Below are 20,723 nucleotides of genomic sequence, written 5' to 3'. Positions count from 1 at the left end.
TAATACTGGAAGTGGCCGTTGTAAAATTATTTTTGGAATTAAATTAAAATTTGATTACAATGGGGTTCAATCGTATTCAAGAATCCGAGGACGAACTTTGATCTGTTTTTTCGACTGGAATTTAAATTCCCGTAAAGTTGAAATTCGTATTACTCGTCGACGTCGTTGTAAGAACGTGGGATTTCAATTTACAAAATTGATTTAATTTATTCGGCGGTAACGACCGAATGAACCGAGTTTTAATTTTAAAATCCATTCAAATCATATCTGAGACATTTTGACATACGACGATTTCGAGTCAATTTCAATATTTTTACGTATTTTTGATACAAAATGTCTTTTCTACGAAAGCGTTGAAAGATTACCGAAAAAATATAGATTTTTGTATAATTGGGCATTTTTTTCAGAATAAGAAAGAATTTCTGGAAAACAAGTCAAATTTTTTTTTATAAGTTTCTCGCAAGGGACATTGCGAACCATATATGCATGGTGATTCAAAAAAATGAGTAATCTTTAAACCAGAGGTACTAAATACCAAAATATCATGATCATGAAAAACACCCCGTTCAATATATAAATTTATTCTAAATCTTTTCATTAATTATATTATAATAATAACAATAATGAGTTTTAGGTTTTACTATGTATTAATTATGAATTTGATGTTGCCCTTAGAGGGCATTAGTTTTACCCTATTATTTAGATAAATTGAATTACATTTTTTATTTACTACGATTTTTCATTTTTTTAGACCGTCTATGTTGGTTTTTGAAGGATTTGTTCAAGTTCAAGGTATGTTTTCTGACTTACCTTTATAAATATTTAAGAGATGTGGTAGGATAAAAAATAAATTTAACAATAACCAATTTTGAATATAGTAATAAACATTCAAATCAAATTTTGGCATTTCACAATATTTTGGCGTCTAGTACCTCCAGTTTAGAGATTGTCATTCTTTATGTATATCTGATGTTTCGATTCGTAATGTCTCTTACTTACGACTTAGGTCTTGTTCGAAAAAAATCAACTTTTCCTGATCAACAACGTTGGAAGAACAAAGAAATAAAAACAACAAGCAAACAACAAATCTTGTACAAAGAGCTACAAATTCAGTTTAAACATGGGAATAAAAACCAAGAGCAGTAGATTCGCTTATATGAGACACGAGATCCTTAGAACAAACACCACAAACAAAATTAACATTCAGTCAATTCAGATAGTTAGCAACAACACTACGCTAGGAAAGTGACGAAGGATCTAAAAAAATGCTTAGTTAAATACTTAAGTCACCAAAACGATACCAAGCACATGGACTACTTAAAAATGGTACTACGAAACCAAAAACAAAAACATTCCTTAAAGAATTATTCACCAGATATATAAATGGTGAAAAGATTCGAAATTCTCTGTGGGATAGCTTCGAAATTACAGAAGGCTTGAGACACAGATGTTGCCTTTCCCTCACATTTTAACAAATATAAATCATGAACGAGAAGATTCGTTCATTTCATAGATGATCAAGATTTAAAATTCATGACGCGAAGATTGTTGAAAGATTATCTTACACTTATCAGTAATAAAAACAAAAAATCAATATCATCAAGTTAATAGCACAAAACCGATGCTATTGAATTGGAGCACCAAGAAACCATAGATGCCTGTAGAGAACATACCTACCTAGAAACAAAAATCTTTAAAGAAGAAGGAATAGAAAAAGAAATCGAACATCGAATCATGAAGGGAAAACAAGTGATTGTCCATTTGAATTTCATTCTCTGGTCATATCTCTTACATATCTCGCTAACGGAAACACCTTCTATACAACTCTGTTTTGTTTAGTAGAATTCTATACATGAGCTTGAAACTTGGCAGCGCAATACACCATTAAGCACTCACACCAAGCTACAACTGTCGTCTATATCAGAGAAAATAGTGTTAGCGGTTGTCTGTTAGTTATCTGGATATTATCATAAAATATGTGCGCTTGTGCCTTCTTTATCAAATTACATTCAAATTCAATATTTCTGGAGGTTAACCAGATGATAATTTCTTGTTTTTTCCAATATGAAGGTGTAATCTTCGCTTCAGAGCTTGCGTTATCTATAATTGCTCTGAATCAGCAGCAAGATCAGCAAAATAGACTTCAAAAACATCCGAATACATATACTAGTGATAATCTCCTGTGTGACATTTTTAAAAATTCGAAAACGTTTGCTCCTTTAGAAAAAAACGTTTATACTAGGAAACGCGAATAGCCCAGATTTTAACGACACGAACGACGAGGAAAGATCAACGTACGGCATATGAAACGTCAGGGTTATTCGATAAAAATTGACGTCAAATACCTTATTAATGATGTATAGCACGCTCGCGACAGGAAACTGGAGTTTGATATGTAAACCTGGACGTTCGCCGTCGGCTCGGACGCATCAATCAGAAACAATACATTCGTCATATTTTTTGTTCGTAAGTTGGTATGGTACAGCCGAATAGGGTTACTTTTCTCGATATTGCGGTCAATGCAATTTTAAAGAATCGAGATCGGATCCCTATTTCACACTTCCTCTTGATTTTGATATATATTTTTTAATTCTACAGAGTCAAAAATTTCTACATGGCTTATGCGGAAACAGATTTGAGTTTACTGATATTGACACTATAGAACAACACTACGATGTTGCTCGTCTTGTAGTCCGAATTGAGGATGGTCAAAGTCAACCTCATGTGTCCAATACCGTTCGTATATCTGGAACGACAGTCCAGAAGGTCAGATGGAACCGATATATAGAAACGGGAAATTTAAAACAGGCCAGTGGGTTTCAAAAAGTCTAAGCAAATTAATCGTAAAAACGGGAAATAGAGAAAATATTTTATAGACTTTTTTGTTAATGACGTTACAACGTTTTTAGGTGGTTTGCTTAGTACCCGTAATTTCCATGTGACTGTCTATATTATCTATTAAATTGTACATAAAATTCTTATATACTTACAGAGACCAAATTGAAATTAAAGGCAGTTAATTTTTCGACAGGCTACTGTAATACTGTTTACAAATCTTCTGGATTTCTCCTGTGTCGCTTGTTGACGTTTCACCATTTATAATGCTAGCTTGTTCAAAGCTTAACTTAAACTGGCAGTTCTTTTTCTACCAGGCCGAAATAAAATAAACTACTTATGAGCCCGTGTTAGTTGTCATATGAAATTTTTTCTATACCTGAGCTTTTGTACTTTGAATTGGTTTTCCCAGCACCCTTGAGAGTCGACTCGTTTTTTATTCCTTTATTGAACTATAACTGCAAAATAACTGCAACTTTCACGAAGCTACATCTCTTTCCACATCCCTTTTTACGCATACGGAATATGAGGTAAAGAACTCAAGTAGAAGGTGGCACTTCAATCAAACCTACTGGCATTAGAATTTTGTTAGTTTTTCTCCTCCTTCATTCAGTTCTTCCTCGCCATGAATTAATCTGATAAAAATGTACCGGGATGATTGTTGTGTTAATCCAGCAAACGTGGATGATAGTCTAGACAAAATGATTGCGTCACTCCATTGACCAACTAACTTAGAAAACAAAATGAACCAACAGTGAATTTCTCCCCAGCTATGGCAAATAATGAAGGAGTGGTTTGTAATTCTTTAAAACTGTCGAATTTTGTAAGTTCTTGGAAAGTATACGCCCTTTCCTTAATATTTCCTTAAGCATGTTTGAAAAAGCGAATGTCTTTGTCCGAAAATAAAGTGCGGAACAACAGCAGCGGGTTTCTCATAATTGTTGCAGCGCGCTGCTAGAGTGAAAATTGCTGCTGATTTTGATGTGTTTATAAGATGAAACGCCCTTTATTGGCTAATTAGCGTGTAACTGGACAAAAGGACCGCATTTTTATTTATTTTTTCAAAGAAACTTCCATCTGTTCTCCAACTGTTTTCAAATCTTCTCAATTCCACCTGAGTCGGTTGCTGATGAATCGAACTTGCTGAATTTTCGTCAATTATACTGTTAGCTTCTTCAGAGCTTAACTGAAACTGATTAGCGAATACTCTGCATTTGCTTATAGATCGTTTGAGGGGAATGGAGCTAACGGAGGGACATGATAACCGATTCCACATTGGTGACCTGAGTCGCGGTTAAGTTTGGTTGTTTAGAGTTTTCTATGGATTCTCGAATTTTCCTTTCATTTGATTCATTTGATGTCCGGTTTCATAATACTGATGGGTTTATTTGTCGTAGATTTAAGGGTCTTTGTGTTTATCGACTAGGTACCTAAACATGATTATGTGACTAGGTATAAAACAAGCCTTTGATCTTGGAGATCCAACTTTACCTACATTCAAAGAAATGTCAACACTATTTCATAATTAATGCAATCTAAAAATAATTATGCTTTGAACTGCATCATGGCCGCCTAGGTCTCCTACTGCTGTACCAAACTCCTGTACTGAATGTGGAAGACCGAAAGTACATTATACTTCAGTCATGCGCTTGTAATTAGTTGTAATTAGTCAGGTTATTTAAAAAAAATCCGCTATTTCCAACACAACTTCTTTTGTAAATTTAAGTCATCATGTTCCCAGTAGTCATATGAACTATAGTCGTTGGAATTCAGAGTGATAATAAATTGATTTGCAGGGTTTTCTAGCATTTTTATCTATTTCAATCACACATTCGATTTACTTGCTCCATTTTTTACAATCCCATGTCTTTATGGCCTCTTACAAGAGGTTTTTAATGCATATAATTAATGAAAGTGATATTATGTCTTGCTACAAATGCTTTTACTTGCGTTCATACCAATTCTATAGGATTTAATTCACAGTGATATTTTTGAAACTACAAATGTTGAGTTTTGGTGGTCAAGAGCTTTCTTAGAACAGATTGAGAATAATAACTTTATCATTTTAATAAAGCGCAATTCCGAAACACTAGCAATTTTTGAAAACAAAGTTTGGCAACAAGGTAACTATATTTTAAACTTTAAATACAATCATGATAGGTACAATATTGCTACCAATAAGTGTTACAGTTCAATAAGGATTTATAACTCTCTGGCATTAACAAACAGAGTATGATTTCATACAAAAAAATTAAAGAATGAAATAAATTGTATTATTTGTTGAAGTAGAATTATTTTTTAACAAGTGCCATTGTAAAAAAATGTTTATAGTTGTTCTTACTTATGAAGTAAACAAGAATTGTGAATATAAAATTGTTTAAATGAATTAATGGATTTGTTAAAATTGGAAGAAATACAAAAAAGAAAATTAAACTAACAATCAAATTAATTCCCGATTATGCTAAATATATCGGGAACTGAGCCTCATAGCAATTTCTACTCAGTGTACATTTTTCACGTAAAAATGACACAAAAATTTATTTGATTTTTTTACTAATTTATACAAAAAAGTGACGTTTCAAAAGAATAAAGAGACATGTAAGTCGCCCCTTCTACAGGTTAGAGCCATACTAAAATAAAATTCAAATTTCGGGTGTCAAAAGACAAAAGCAAATACGAATTTATATCAAAATATGAACTTTACGTCCAATAATATTTAGAAAAAACAAATGCTCGGGCACATTTATTTATATTTAATATAAACTCAAAAGACAATTTCGTTCAACAAGTCAACTAGATTATGCGCGTATTATTATCGATCATTACAACTCGTTTGTCCATCTGTTAGCAAACGAGCCAACTAGCAGCCCGCCAAACCGATGAATAAAGGAGATCTATAATAAAAAATAGGCTTAAACGAACCTTAATTCTGCAGAAGTCCCTTCGCTATTCGTTTCTGATTTGGTCTGGATTATGGTAGAAATTTGATAGCGATGCGTCTCACTAAATTGCGGCTTAATCTCGGAAAGTATCGGCCGTGTTGTTCACGGAATATAACAATAATTTTTTGTACTCCCGTTTGTAAAATACCTAATTACGACCCGATCTAGCTTGCGGGAAGCGTCATTTTACCACGTCAGTTTCGTTTCCCACTAATCCGAGCCGCTTCGGATATTTCGGGGATGTTACCGCACGGGTTTGGGAGCAATCGGAAGTTTTCGGAGATATTTCCCACGCTTTGAATTTTGACGTTTGTCAATTCTAACAGTCATGTCAGTGAATGTATTCGTGTTGTTTTGCGAAAATATACCCAAAAACTAACGGTCGTAGAAAAAGTTATAGTGCGCAAGACGTTCGGTAAACTTTTTAACTCACTCGTGTCAAATAAACTTGTGAGTCAAATGCCGTTTACAGCATTTTTTGCATAATATACTATTAATAAAGGCCGCGAGAGATTGGACCTAACTTAACGATAAAGTTCCTAAAACGGCCACTAGAGAGCGCAACTTCTAAATGGGATTTTTATAAAATTCTGGATAGGGGAGAGCCATTAGAAGTAACTGCATCATAATGTTCAGCATATTACGTTTTTTTTTTCTTTTAAATCATCGGAATCGAACAAGCTGCGTCTCGCCTCGAAGGATATTCCTTCTCTATAATCTCCCTTATTAAAATAGTAATATATATTCGACATTAGATTTTAGGAGACGTTGTCTTAGAACCGAATGAACGTTTTTGGTCATAGTTTATTTTTTTAACTGTTTTTTTTTGTAACCGTTAGTTGATTTCAAAAATTAATCATTTTTAAAATTTATTGGTTAAGCATTAATTTTAATAAAGGATGTGAGCTACTGACCCTGCATAATTCTCCCAGTTTTCAAAGTCGATTGCACACGAATGCGCACCCGGAAAGCAGAGGACGTTTCTATGGTGACGAAACATTCAAAACAATCGTGATGGCGAACCTTCTGGGTACGGGCATATTTTTCAACGAAGTAAACGACAAAATATGCATCTTGGATCCCGAGACGTATAAACTCGCGAACGATTTGAAAGAGGAATGTCAAATTTACATTGAAAGTAAGTCACACATTGCTTATTAAGCACTCTATAGTAAAAAAAGTAAGATCTACACTGGCCAAAATATTTCGCAATTTTGACATTTAAAGGGATGCTTCCCAAAACTCGTTGAAGCTTTAAACTGTCTTACTTTTTATAACCAATCCCGAAAAGTAAAACCAAAAAAATTGCCCATCAATTTTGGTTATTAAAAAAGACAGGAGTAAAATTTGTAATAACTTTGGGGCTGAAGTACTTTGTTATAAAATTATTTTATACAAATTTAATTTTATTCAAATTTAACAGAATATACCGGTTGGTGCACAGTGAATGATAACTGTATAAGATTGTCCATTCCGGAAATTTATAGTTTCCTAAATAACCTATAATTCAACAGTTTCCTATTATAATAATGGCATCATAGGGCTCTTAAATTTTACCCATGCAATGAAGAATTGGAAAAACAGAATTAGGAACGAAATTCAATTTCGAAATGGAAGTGGTGCTGCAGAGAATTCAGGTACAAAATTTGAACTAATATACACCACTCGTATCGCTAAGATGGGGGTAATGTCTTTTTCTCTCTTAATTTAAGTTTTGGTCCCCTTCCATAAGAAAACCACCCAAAATAAAATATTTAAGGCTCCGTATAGGAAAAACTTACTGCTGTTGGGACCGGCAAACGTTATTTTCGATTTGTCGAGAAGGGTTAGACTTAGGTATAGGATATTATTATTATGTTACTATATATTTGAGTTTCGCAGGGAATCCAAAATTGTAAAAATATTCAGGCCGTTCTATTTAAAATAAGAAAGCTGGTATTTACCCCAGATATATTTGTATGTATCTATGAAAGATTAAAATAAAAAATCTAGATGAAACTGCACTTTTCATTTTAACATTTTTTTATCATCGTTCGTAGTTTTGGGGGGGGGTGGGGAGTATTTGTGAGTGTTCCGCGTCTGGCAAAGAAATGATATGAAACACTAAGTTGTCCTAGAAAAATACATTGAATGATATTTGCCACAGAACAAGCAAGAAAAAGTTGCATTTATAATTTTTTTGTTTTAAAAATTTTAATGAAAAATGCGGTTCGTAATCAAAATTGGCGGCCTCGGAATTTCCGTGTGCAATAACAACAATAAAAAAAAATTGGTTAACCAAATGGCAACAAATTCGGAAGAAAAATTTAAACATTGGAGTGTCGCAATGTCTAGTTGGGCAGTAAAGCTTGGGGATTCCTTACGTGTTCCTTGTAGAAATTGACGAATTTCGACGAATCGCTACAAAATTTATTTCGCTAGAAGAGGAGTTGGGCTCAAAAATTGAAAAACAAAAACTGAAAGCCCTCAGGGCCAGAAACTTGCTACAGAGCATGAAAAAACAGCGGGACAACAGCCATCAGCAAGTACAGGTAATGTTGCGAAAATGCGAAAAAAACTAACCAAACCTACCCAATACTTTTCTGGGCTTTTCGGTGATCGTCTATTGCCTTTATTTTTGCCTGATTACACACAACGTCTTATACTTATAGAGGTGTAATTAAATAAAAACAAAGGTACAGGACAAGTTCAAGGAAAACCCTGAAAACTTTGACAAATTATCGTTTTAAATATTTATAAAATTCAATTTTAGGCTGTGATCGCAGAGACATCGATGACACTGGAAAGGCTCAAAGCGGGCCTTGCTTCATTGGAAAAAGCTGAAATGGAACAAATCGGCGTTATTAACCAATTAACTAATTAATTTTTTATAGTTTGTATATCATTTGTATATTTCTATAAATCGTTGATTTTTGTTATTTTGAAATTTTATAAATAAAGTTTTGGACGTTGTGAAGTTTTTTATAAGTACAGGGTGTTTGTTAATATTTTGTATTATACGTGCAGCCAAATCTTGAAGAACTAAAAACAAAAACCTTAAAACCTGAATATAGGGTAAATGATTATTATACGCCAACTTTAAATAAATTTATTTAGAACAATGTAAGTTATGTGATTTTGATAGATTTGCAAGTCATCTTTTTTTATTCTATAATTACCAATAGATAATAAATAAAAAACAGTACATTTTTCAAGATTTTTCTGTAAGTATGTTGCAACATAAACAAACACGCGAACTTTAATCTGAATTTTAATACCACTATCTATAATATCACCTATTTTTAAGCACTGCTTTAATAAGTACTTGAAAAGCGTAATTTATGCACCACCCGGCCACAGTGGTGATCGAGATCAAAAGTTCGGATTTAGTTTGGCCACTCACCGAGAGATGACGCGCGGTTTGGATTTACACTATACAGAGTATACCCAATTGGGCGTAAACACTTGATATATTGTAACGCGAAAAAACTAAATTTATGTATACAGGATGTCCCATAAGTCTGGGAAATTAAAGTTGTATTAAGAGGAAATGAAGAGGCTGGTGAGAAAGTTATATGATAAAGTCTCTTTAGAAAAGAGAAGACGTGGTGGAGCAGGAAGTAGGTCAAAGGACGTTCTAGCTTAAACAGGGTATGCCTGTTAAAAATAATAAGAAGAGATATTAATGTTTTGAAACTTCTTCACTAATTTTGAGAATCCCTGTATCACGCTTATAACTTCCCAGTTTTATTACTATTTCTGCTTAAAATCGCAATTCGTGTAGGTATAAAGATTAAGTGAGAATTTCTAAACTAATTAACTAGGATTCGGTTCGCTTTTATTTTACTTATTGACGAAAGCTGCTTTCGGACAGACTAAAAGTTCTAAAAGTCGTTTTGGTTGGGTGTAGGATATTTCAAAAGTCTGCGACCCCCACTATAATTAATTTTTATTACAAAACAGTAGTCCAAACAAATAACAAAATTATTTCCGAAAATCGTTTGGCATCGACCAGTACATAGGTAACCATCGATAAGAAAATATATGAAAAATAGTATTATACACAAAATTCTTCGTAAAAAGCTGATTCTGATAGCGTAAACTATTATTATTTTTTATTAATAGCTTCCTAAACTAACATCAAAATATAAATAACACCATTAAATTTGAGCAAATATATAAAAAGTTTAAGATTGCTTAGCCCGGCAAGATTCACTAGTTTTACTTTTTATTACAAACAAACTGGCAAGTAAATTTGAAAAAAATGTATAAGCAAAAAATATAATACGGTCTCGATAGAACCTATCTTTAAAACAACTTCTGCAAGCGTCATCATTTATTAAAAAAATAAATTTAAAGAATAAGTCCAATTCGCTAAATATTTTTTGAAAATATAGGTAGGTAAGTGTCAATAAAATATTAAACAGAATGTTTCTCTTTCTCTTGCGTCGGGTACAGTTGTTTCCCTAAACATATTGCTGGCTTCTTCGGAGCGTTATCTGTAGTTGCAGTTGTAGTGTTTCCCGTATATGTTGATTTTACGGCTTATTTTACTTTTTCATGAAACGAAAGATGGCACAAATACAAATGCCATAGCTACCTTGGATTTTTAGAAAAGGTAAAAATTGATCTGGATGACGTCGTTACATAGGATCCAGTGGCGCAGTCAGAGAGTCAGAACAATATATATGTATTTTGAGAATTTTATTAGGTTTGTTATGAGTTATTTCAAATAAAGAGCGTGGGCCATTTAAAAAGATGTCTACTTTAGCAGTCAGAGTCCTGACATTTCGCAATGATTACTTTAATTTTTACCTTCGCCTTCCTTCTGATATGGCTCTTATTAACCCAAAATGTGACAATTATTATAGGTGCATATTTCATATTGCCGCACTCACGATCTTATTTTGACAGGTAAGTTTTTGTAATAAATTACATATTTTATTTTAAAAAAATCTGTATTTTCCGTGGCCTATTCAACACAAAAATTAAAAATAAATATATAGTGTGTCCAATAAAAGAATGGGATAGACTGGGGATCTTGAAAATTATAGGAGATACAGGGTCGGTTAAATTAGGAAATAATTTTTTGAGTAACTTAAATCTGTCGGTAAAATGATTCCGGCGTGAGTGGTTTCTAACAAATTCTCAAAAAAATTAAAAATCGGATTTTCTATTTTTGTCTAATTCACTATAGATATGCGATATCTGCCTTTTGGCTTACTATACAAAAATCAAATTTTGCTTTTGTGACCCGAAGATTAATGATAAATGCACTATGTGATACATAATCTAAAATATTTTTTTAGGCTCTATCTATTAATGAAAATATTCAATCTTACACCCATAAGAAAATTTTCAAAAATGGTTTCTCTGGTTTCCCTTTATGTCACCTCATTCTTTTTAAAATAGTGTTTTAATAGTATACTAATCCCAAGAACTTATTTGTAGACCCGTTCACTCTGGAATAATTTTGCTGAAAAAGATTTTCTCATAACATTCTTTAAAAGTTTGCTAAATTAACCGACTCTGTATCTCCTATGGTTTTCGATATCGCCATCCTTGTACTCGTACACACTGTATATGCTTTTTATTTGAAATATCTCTTAAGTATTACATATTCCTTGGAAGCTAATAACAGACATAATAAAATTGTTGAAAGGCATACAGGTGGTCCCATTAACACTCTGTAAATACTTCACTAGGTCATACACGAAAACTCTCTCCAGACCAGCTTTTACGTTTTCGATCAGTTTACACATAATCGAGGTACAAACGTTGTCTAAAAATGAAAAGCATTCAACATCATACTGTTTGTGGCACTGTTAATTAAAAAAAAAAGTCCTGGATCACTAAAGGCGTAACACGTTGTCCTTGGGACGCCCTATATATACCTATAAATTTACTCGGAAGTTCCAGTGCATACAAATGTTAATGTTGAATATTATTATACAGAGTGTTTTAGAATTCAGTACGAAGATTTTAAGGTTATATTTATCAGTCAAGAATATCCGTTTTGTCATATAATCTTGTGTCTTAACTTGCTTTATTTTAGAGATACAGATGTTTATAGAAAGAATCGTTTTTTTACATGTTTTTTAATTTATTACTCAGAAAGCGGACTTTAACAAAACTTGACACACTGATCGGTCGTTAAAAGAGTCCTTACTTCGCCTTAATTAAAACAAAATTATTCATTCCCGTAGCGTGGCAGGGGGAGATCTAATTGATATTTATAGAAAAAAAAAACATGGTACGCCGCTGATTTGTTGAAGACTTAATTTAAAAATGAAGCTTTTTGTTTCCTTTGTTTTTTACTCTGGTGTTTCTAGCTTCGAATTCAAAGTAAAAATTAAAAACCCCCAATCCTGGACTTTTATTAATTGCTGACGAACTATAAAAATTATTTGGGATTTGGATGATTTCTATTTAAACGGAACTAGGCATAAAAAAATAAAAAAAGGTTTATTTGGATTGCTTGATCTAAAAAATTACAGCAGCTTTTATACCACTTTGTCGGATGTCATTGGCACAAATGGTTTTATTTTATTTACACAAATAAAGGCCCTTATGACGATAAATGAGACTTGACCAACTTTGTCAAAATCTGTTAAAATGTTAAAATACCTGATTTTTTTCTATTTCTATAAAATATGCAAAATATGTACATCGAAAGCTAACAAAGTTGAAACTCGCATTTATATAAAAAATACATTTATTTGTGGTTGATAAATATCCCCTTAAAATGTTTGTATTGAATTTTCAAAACGCCATGTATAAAAAAATGCTTGAAAATTCAGCTTTAACTTCTTACTTCATACAGTTCATACCTCATTAATGCAACAATCAAATTAATCAATTAAACAGAAAAAAACAAGATATTTTTTTAAAACTTAGTTAGCTATTTTTAATTTTAATTCCAAAACGAGCCGAAACCGATAGCAAACAAACTTCACAATAAAATTAACAACTTTTAAAAATCAATCGACATCAAAGCGATAAACATGAAAATTTGAGCAAATAATTTCTCTCAGACGCAAATTAGGAAACTGAAGGTTCGGTTCGAATTGAACTCGGTACAATACTGGCTCCTCGATTGTTCCTAAAACTATTTGAACTACCGGAAATGAACATCCCATGCTTAACGCTAAAGCATTTTTTTGGTACAATCCGATTCACTTTCTTTGACATCATTCTATTATCCTACAAGGTGTCCGAAAATGGTGAGCAAAAAATCTAAGGACTGATTCATATAACATTGGTTCGAAATCTCGAAAATAACAGGTGTATAAGTTTAACAATTTTTAAGTTATTTATTTATTTATTTTTTAAGATACATATTTTGAAACACTCAGTGGGTTTCTTCCTCTTTTCTGACTTTAATCATGATTGCTAATTTTATTCTTTTGTATTGCGTTGTATTGGAAGAAACCATGCTGGCAATTGATATTATTGAGTTTACAAAAAACATATAGTATCCATCCACTTTATGCGATTGGTTCCTCGTCGTTGGCTGTTATTTTTATTTTTCCTTTTCTATTTTCAACCACATTTTGGTTTTCTTGTTTATATGCTGTAATGAAGTTTAAACGTGATAAAAAAAACGTTGGTCAAAAATGAGATGTTTAACTTATTGTCCTAAAACAGATCATTTAAATTCCTTGCATGCGTATTTATTACGTATTACTTTTCGCCCCTTGCTAATACTAAAGGGTAAAACTGTTCGTAAATTTTGAAAATATACTCAAACATTTTTCTTTAGTTTTTTACAAATCTTAAAACTCACAATTAAAAAATCTTTAAAACATAATAACTAATAACTCATTATATCTCAATAAAACTCACCGTTTCGAAGAAAATCGCAATTTTTATTTTGATATAAAAAGGGGGTATCTTTTAAAGACTTTTGAACATCTTCAGCATTTAAAATTTGAAAAAACCTTGAACGAACAACTACTTATTGAATATAACCTAGTAACAAGCTTTTTCATACAGAAAGCCGCTATATTTTTGAGGTTAAAGTATGTTCAAGCGAGTGATAGCATTCCGGTACTGAGTTTGGGTCCCGGATCGATTTTTTTTTATTTTAAACTTTTTAAACTGTTGTTAAAGCTTCCAAACTGGTGTTCCCGAGTTTCATTGAAACTGCTTTAAATATTATGTTGAAAATTAATTTTCTATTTTACCAGTTTCGTCGGTGTAAGGATGACGCTGAATCTTTTTATCCAAAAAAAAGGTATATTACAAACAAAGCGATTGCGGACTTACATTCGTATGTTTTTGCTGAACTTTATTCAAGGAATCCCACCTTCAAGGATCAACTCACAAGAAATCTTGTTCTGCGTTTTTTGTTTTGTGTTTATAGACACTGTACAATCTACAGGGTGAGTTTTTTAATGTTTACTCGGAAACTATATCAGATAGGATACATTTTTAATTTATTGCCAGCTGACATTAGATATTTAAAAAAAAAACGATTTTAGGCAATTTAATGTGTGTAAATATTAATTATAATATGATGAATACAAAGGTTTTAGGAAATTTTATTCTTAATTGACAAATAGTTTTTCTCACACATATCATTTTTGACATATGAAAAAACATTTGTTTTTTTTATTGGAAACCCTATTAAACTTATTTAAAAAAAATTGATAATTTATTTAGTTTTTAGAAAAGATTTTTAAAAATTCTTACGTTATTGTGACTGAATTAGTTGTCTTTTTTAAAGATCGCCCATCAATATTATTAAAAACCTCATTTACAGCAGCCTGATTTTTTTTCTTGTTTCTTTGTAAACCTTGTCTTCTACTAACCACAAAAAAAAAGATTAAAATCTTAAGATCGGGAGAATCGCACAACACCACACCAAACAAAAACTTGATTTGTGGTATATAACCATAAATGTTGTTTATTATAAATCGAAAATCTTAATCGTCCAGGAGCATATTCTGAACCCACTTATTATCATGCAGCCGGTTGGCAAAGATAACCGACAGCTATTCTTTCTTTTGCCACCATACTAGATGAACAACATTAAGCTTAAATACGAATCAGGAAAATAAATCTTCAACGCTCATAAAAACTTTATTTTTCAAAATAACCCTATCATGTGCTATGTCCTTCAAATCGTGACAAAAATCTCTATTTAATAAAGATATGTATTAAAAAAGACCTAAAGTTTCATTTGTCTATCAAACTTGACAAGCGCGAGGAAAAATATTTTTGTATAATTTTATTAAAAATAAAATTTTCTACAACTCTTGTATTTATTTGAAATATGTATTGACTGTCAAATCTTGTGAAAATAATAATAATTTTGAGTGGAGTTTAAAAAATTTCACTTTTTTGCCCGTTTAAACTTTTTCCTATCTGCTACAGTGTGGGAGATCCCTGCAGTAAACATAAAAAATCTCACCCTGCATCATATATTTAAATAGGTTTTATAACAGTAAGGTTTTAAAACTTACTTATTGATTTTAATTCATCACCATTTTTGTTTGAGTTCTCGAAAAAATGCTATAGAAACTCGATCGAATAAAATCAGCAATTAAATTTTTTGACCATCATTTCCGGACACCCCGCATAAATATTTTTTACATTAATCCTGACTAACCTAAAACTATTAATACATTTTGGACTTCGTGTTATGGTGTTTGCCGTTGGCGACGCCGTTTGACGTTTTTGAGTCGGTGTGGCCATTCCTTACGGCTCCGTTGTCCATTTTCCCGTTTGGTGTGACAACGTCTGCCTCCACTACGGTCTTTTGAGGTTTGTTCTTGATGTATGCGGTGACGTAGAACGCACCGAATAGGTACAGGAAGTACCCGGCCTGAATCGAGAGCAGCACGTTGAACACTTTCGGATAGTCGCATTTTCTGAACAGAACTTGGAAGTTGTGAACGAAGACTATTGCAAATTGTACCTGAAAAATGCGATCGATCTTAGTTTACTTTGATAAATAGACATTTGTAGCGTATGTCGCAAAGAATAACGTTTTGGCATTTATCTACAATTATCAAACTATCCTGCCGACGGTAATAAACCACTTGACCAGAGGGTATTGCATGACAGAGCATCGGAGACTGACTTTTACGGAATAAAGATTAAATATTTTGAAAAGAAATTTTCACAGACTTGTGTAATACTATTTTTCTACTCCTCTCTGTAAAATACCTAATTACTCGCCGATTTAGCGTGCGGGAAGCGTCACTTTACCACGTCAGTTTCGTTACCACGAACCTGAACCACTTCGGATATTTGCGGGATTTTACCGCACGGATTTGAGAGCAATCGGAGATTTCCTACGCTTTGAATTTTGATGTTTGTCATTTCTGACGGTCATGTCAGTGAATGTATTTGTGTTGTTTTGCGAAAATGTACCCAAAAACTAACGGTCGTAGAAAAAGTATAGTATGCAACACGTTCGATAAACTTTTTAACTCACTCGTTTATTAAACACTCGCTCCGCTCGTGTCAAATGAACTCGTGAGTCAAATGCCGTTTGCCGCACTTGTTGCATAGTATACTATTTTCTATTCCCTTCTGTAAAATACTTAATTATACACCGATCTAGCGTGCGTAAAAGTGTCATTTTACCACTTCAGTTTGGTTTCCCACTGATCCCAGCCACTTCGGACATTTCCGGGATATCACCGCAGGGGTTTGGGAGCAATCGGATGTTTTCGGAGATATTACCCTACGGCTTGAATTTTGACGTTTCACAATTCTGATATTCATGTTCATGTTCGAAAAATGTACTCAAAAACTAAAAGTCGTAAAAAAGGATAGTATGCAACACATTTGGTAAACTTCTTAAGTCACTCGTTTATTATTATTATTTATAAACTCAAATGTCTACCATACTTGTTGCATAATCTACTATTACAAATCTTCTTCCTCCTTCGCCGGTTGTTCATGAATCGAACTTGTTAAGCTCTGAAGAAGCCAACAGAATGATTAGCGAAACGTCAGCAAGTTAAGTATTAGAATATGTTTATTTAGGTATAAAACACATTAGTACTAATAGTAAGTAGTAACACTAAATGTTTACAAATTATCAATAATTACCTAAATTAGCACGTTTTTATTCAGAGTTCTGTTTGGCTCTCAGAGTCGCTAGGTTATTTTGTATGCGAATGCATTTTTTAAAATGTGCACCACTACATTTTTCCAGCTCTCAACAGGTATATTATTAATAAATTCTTAATTAAATTTATTACACTCGGGCTTGGATAGGCTTAGAAACATTTTTATTTTCAACTCGGCAAAGATCAGCAAACTAACTAAACAAACTAACTAATAAACTAACCTACGCTTAAATCGTGTTGTTCTGTGCTATAATATTGTTGATAGATGCAAGGCGATTATGTTGTGAAAATTTAAAATACATTTTGGTCCGAGTATTGAACCTTGTGGAATACGCTTCACAACCCGTTTCGAAGATGAGCGATCAAAGCCCACATCCTCAAACTGGAACCTCCCTGTCAGATAGTCTTCAACAAGCCCGATTGCACCTGCTGCAAATCCAGGTGACAGTAGTTTTGCATATAATAGGGCATAATCAAGTGTATTAAAGGCTTTATTGTAATCAAATGAAACTAGTGTTGAAGTATTGCCCTGTTGCCGGCTTTGATTTTATCATCCAGTACTTTTCGCAAAACCACATTGAAAGCTAGACTGGAATACGAGAAATAAATTGTTATCGTTAGGATAGGCAACTATTTGACTATACATTATTTTTTCAAAAACCGCAAGAGGAAACGCAACAACTTGTTGGGTTCAAATCTGTTGGTTCTTTCAGTTTGACGCCCTTTGACAGATATACATTGAATTTGATTTTGTGGAATAGAGAATGTGCAATTTCAATATCGGTAGCCGATTGAAATGGGAAAGATTTTTTTTTATTTTTCCTTTGCTCGTTTCAAAAGCTTTGTAGTCATCGCATTAATAATCGATTTTATAAAAAAAATTGTTACTTGCTTCAGGTTTCTTCACGCCACTAAGAATAGAAATCATAGCTTTCTGTTTATTATACATGTCATTAAGCGCCAGTCATCATCCCCGTGAGCTGCTATGTTTTGGATACCAAGTCAATGTAAGCCTCTTTTCGCACACTGCTTAGGTAAATAATTTTTTTTATTGCTCTATACGTTTCCCAAACCTCCAGGATTTTTGTTTTTTTATATTTGAACAACCACGAAAATTACGTTCACAGTAAATAAGCTTTTGTTGAGACAAAATCGACTATATTTTACTTTAATTGTCTTATCTAAATGGGGATCTTGTTCCGGTGTTTCAAGAAATTAAATTATTTAATATGTAACAGATCCCTCGAACTTAAAAAGCGGAAAGCTAATATTGCTAAGTCTAGGGAACCTATTGATCTTCAAGTAAAGGTAGGTACATTGTTTCTATTAAAGAAAACAAAAAGTATGGGTTATTTTGGACATCTACTCAGATAGAAGAAGCTATAAGTGCAAATATAGAAAAAGTAAGAAGATATGTCATAACATTATAACCCTTTACCATTGTCGCTGAGGTTACACCCTCTTGCTCTTGCACATTAATATTACTGTATATTGTAGGTTTTAGACCATCGTGCACCACAACTTTTTATAAAGAATATTTCTTTTAATAAGCAAAACACAAGTTGCCTTTATTTTGCCGAAATTGTAAAATTATTGTAGCTACGCAAAGAAACCGAGGTGAACATAGGAAATTTGATTTTGCCAAAACGTTATTAAAGTAGTTAAATATTATTGTTGGCAAGTTGCTCCTTCCTTATAATGTAAATTATTTTACATTGCTTCAAATAAATATTTCACTTTTGTTACTTCAACGAAAATTTCTCGCAAATAAATAATAATTGTACTTAGTATACCCCTTTTCTTGCAATAAGTAAAGTAGAATTTTAATAAGACAAACGTATTTCTTGTAATAGGTAATAGTGTGAGATTATTCTGGCAAATAGAATAGAACTAATTCTTTTTCTCTGTGTAGGTAAGTTTCTGGTTTAATGAATCCTCCACTTAATTAAACATTCATACACATTTTTTACAATTTTTTTTTCTTTTAATGATTAGAGATTAAATATTTTTCATTACATTTTTGAAATGCAAAAGTGATTCAACACTCCGACTGATATCAGCCAACACGTGGTTGACATTATTTGTTGGGTTTATCCAGTAATAATCATTTAGCTATTAGTGGTCCTAACACGAAAAAAATTGATGCGTCGCAGGCGGCAATGATATTTTCGTAGATGATCTTGCGTACATGCCTCTACATTTCAACCGCTAAAATGCATTTTACATCATTTTCTTTCCAAACAGCGATTTCAACACATTTAAGAAATTTTTTCAGAACATTTGACGAGATTTAGGTATTTTTTGAGAAAATACTGCTGAAAAAATGCCGCATCAGAACTTATTAACGATCTGTCGTGCAAGCACATAATGTTTTATGAGTTCCTGAATTATCAGTATAGACAAGACCTAGTAGGCCCATAAATATATGAAACTATCGTTTGAGACACAGCAAAACCGTGTTGATAAATGAAAGAAAGGCACAGATTAATTGCAAAGTCAAGAGAACGTTACAGATTCTGAGATGACAAAGAACATTATGATTTTCTATTATTTAATTTATGCATAGGGTATTTTTTTATCATTTGAAAATTGATCCAAGTTCCGCACTCGATAATATGAAAGAATTTAATCAATTTTCCAGAACTGGATGGCAAATTTACATAGCGTTCATAAGCAAATACATTATTGAAATATGGAACTTTCAAAACAGATGCACATTTAACAGGGATAATTTCCATTCAAATCAGGCGGGTCGGTGACCTCAAGATTATTCATATATATTTAACACCTTATTCAAGGAATTGAAAAGTATCGAAAAAATTAATAATCAGCATAAGGCGATACGCATTGATCCTCTACTAAATACCGAATTCGGTTGAACTCATTCGCAGTGCTAAAAGTCGATGACTTGCTAGTAAAAAGTCGTCAGGTGCAAATACTTGCACAGGTATGTTTGAATGGGTGTCCTCTTTTATTTGTGCAAATTTTTAGTTTTTTTTTATGTTACACCTCATAATTCTTTTTTGGGTCTTGAAAACGTTGATCTATATGAAATCTGAGACTAGATACAAACAAAAAAAAACACAAGAAAACAATTTCTTTAAACCAAGCCTTATTGGAAGACGAAAATGTCTACTAAATGAAAAAGTTTAAACTCATTTACAATTGTAACATTGTTTTGATGAAAAAAGAATTGAAGCTCTTAAGGGGTCAAAACTCAAAAATAACAAAATTACGGGATCTCAAATATTTTGCAACGGATTTTCCTTGTTTGATGTAAAATTCTTAATGCCAAATGGCCTTAGTTGCTCACGACCTTAAAGAAAATGTATACAAACTTTTGTCATTAAAGTTTTCACATATTTTAAAAGCTTACAATAAAGGCCATTAAAACATACTTCCTTCTTAGACCCTTTTATCTTGCCACGTAATGAACCATTCCCGAATAATTTTTGTGTATCTTTAATACTAAAAACACACAAATCTTCTTCTTCTTCTAACTTTGTCAACTACTAGCTATTCAGCAAAATTTAAAACTAAAACGTGTCTTGATAATTGAAACTTTCAAAGGCTTTTTATAACCCTTTAATTGCAAACTTTTAAAATTGGCTGTAGACAAGAAATTCAGTTGTTCTTGAGTTTTCGAACAAATGCTTTTAGTATTAATTGGTCTAGTAGAATCAGCCCTTGAATTTTGTGCTCATCATATCGAAAGAAACTGATTTACATTTAAGCTATTATCTTGATTCGGGTTTAAAGGCCGTCGTCGGTTGGAATTACTTCCTAACGTTTCGCTAGCACGAGTGGCGAGCTTCTTCAGAGGTCCTTCCATCTCCGATGTTGGACGTAGACTGACGAAGTAATTCCAACCGACGACGGC

At 32.6% G+C, this 20,723-nt stretch overlaps 2 protein-coding genes across 3 annotated transcripts in view; one reads left to right on the top strand and one right to left on the bottom strand.

Annotated features, from left to right (window-relative positions):
• Positions 1–6,745: 6,745 nt before the first annotated feature.
• On the top strand, positions 6,746–8,729 carry LOC132703701 (intraflagellar transport protein 20 homolog). Its single transcript, XM_060673115.1, has 3 exons — positions 6,746–6,915; positions 8,154–8,308; positions 8,530–8,729. Exons 1-3 carry the CDS (start codon positions 6,792–6,794, stop codon positions 8,638–8,640), a joined length of 390 nt encoding a protein of 129 aa, XP_060529098.1. The 5' UTR covers positions 6,746–6,791; the 3' UTR covers positions 8,641–8,729.
• Positions 8,730–14,401: 5,672 nt separating this feature from the next.
• Positions 14,402–20,723, bottom strand: part of LOC132703286 (elongation of very long chain fatty acids protein 7-like) — a 49,768-nt gene continuing 43,446 nt past the window's right edge. Inside the window, exons 7-8 of one of the 2 annotated variants that reach the window (XR_009619049.1) lie at positions 14,929–15,678; positions 14,402–14,895 (exon numbers count right to left, since the gene is read on the bottom strand). Coding sequence is in view for 1 of the 2 variants with exons in the window: in XM_060672441.1 (XP_060528424.1) it covers positions 15,379–15,678 (300 nt within the window). In the remaining variant the exon portion in view is untranslated. Of the gene's footprint in view, positions 15,679–20,723 lie in introns of both variants that reach the window. The other variant, XM_060672441.1, reaches the window with a different exon arrangement.

Source organism: Cylas formicarius, unplaced genomic scaffold, assembly GCF_029955315.1.
Source record: "Cylas formicarius isolate icCylForm1 unplaced genomic scaffold, icCylForm1.1 PGA_scaffold_6__28_contigs__length_40554024, whole genome shotgun sequence".
In the NCBI taxonomy this organism is placed as follows: domain Eukaryota; kingdom Metazoa; phylum Arthropoda; class Insecta; order Coleoptera; family Brentidae; genus Cylas; species Cylas formicarius.
The sequence above is the reverse complement of the archived record's forward strand: the minus strand, read 5'-3'. Positions and strand labels throughout refer to the sequence as shown.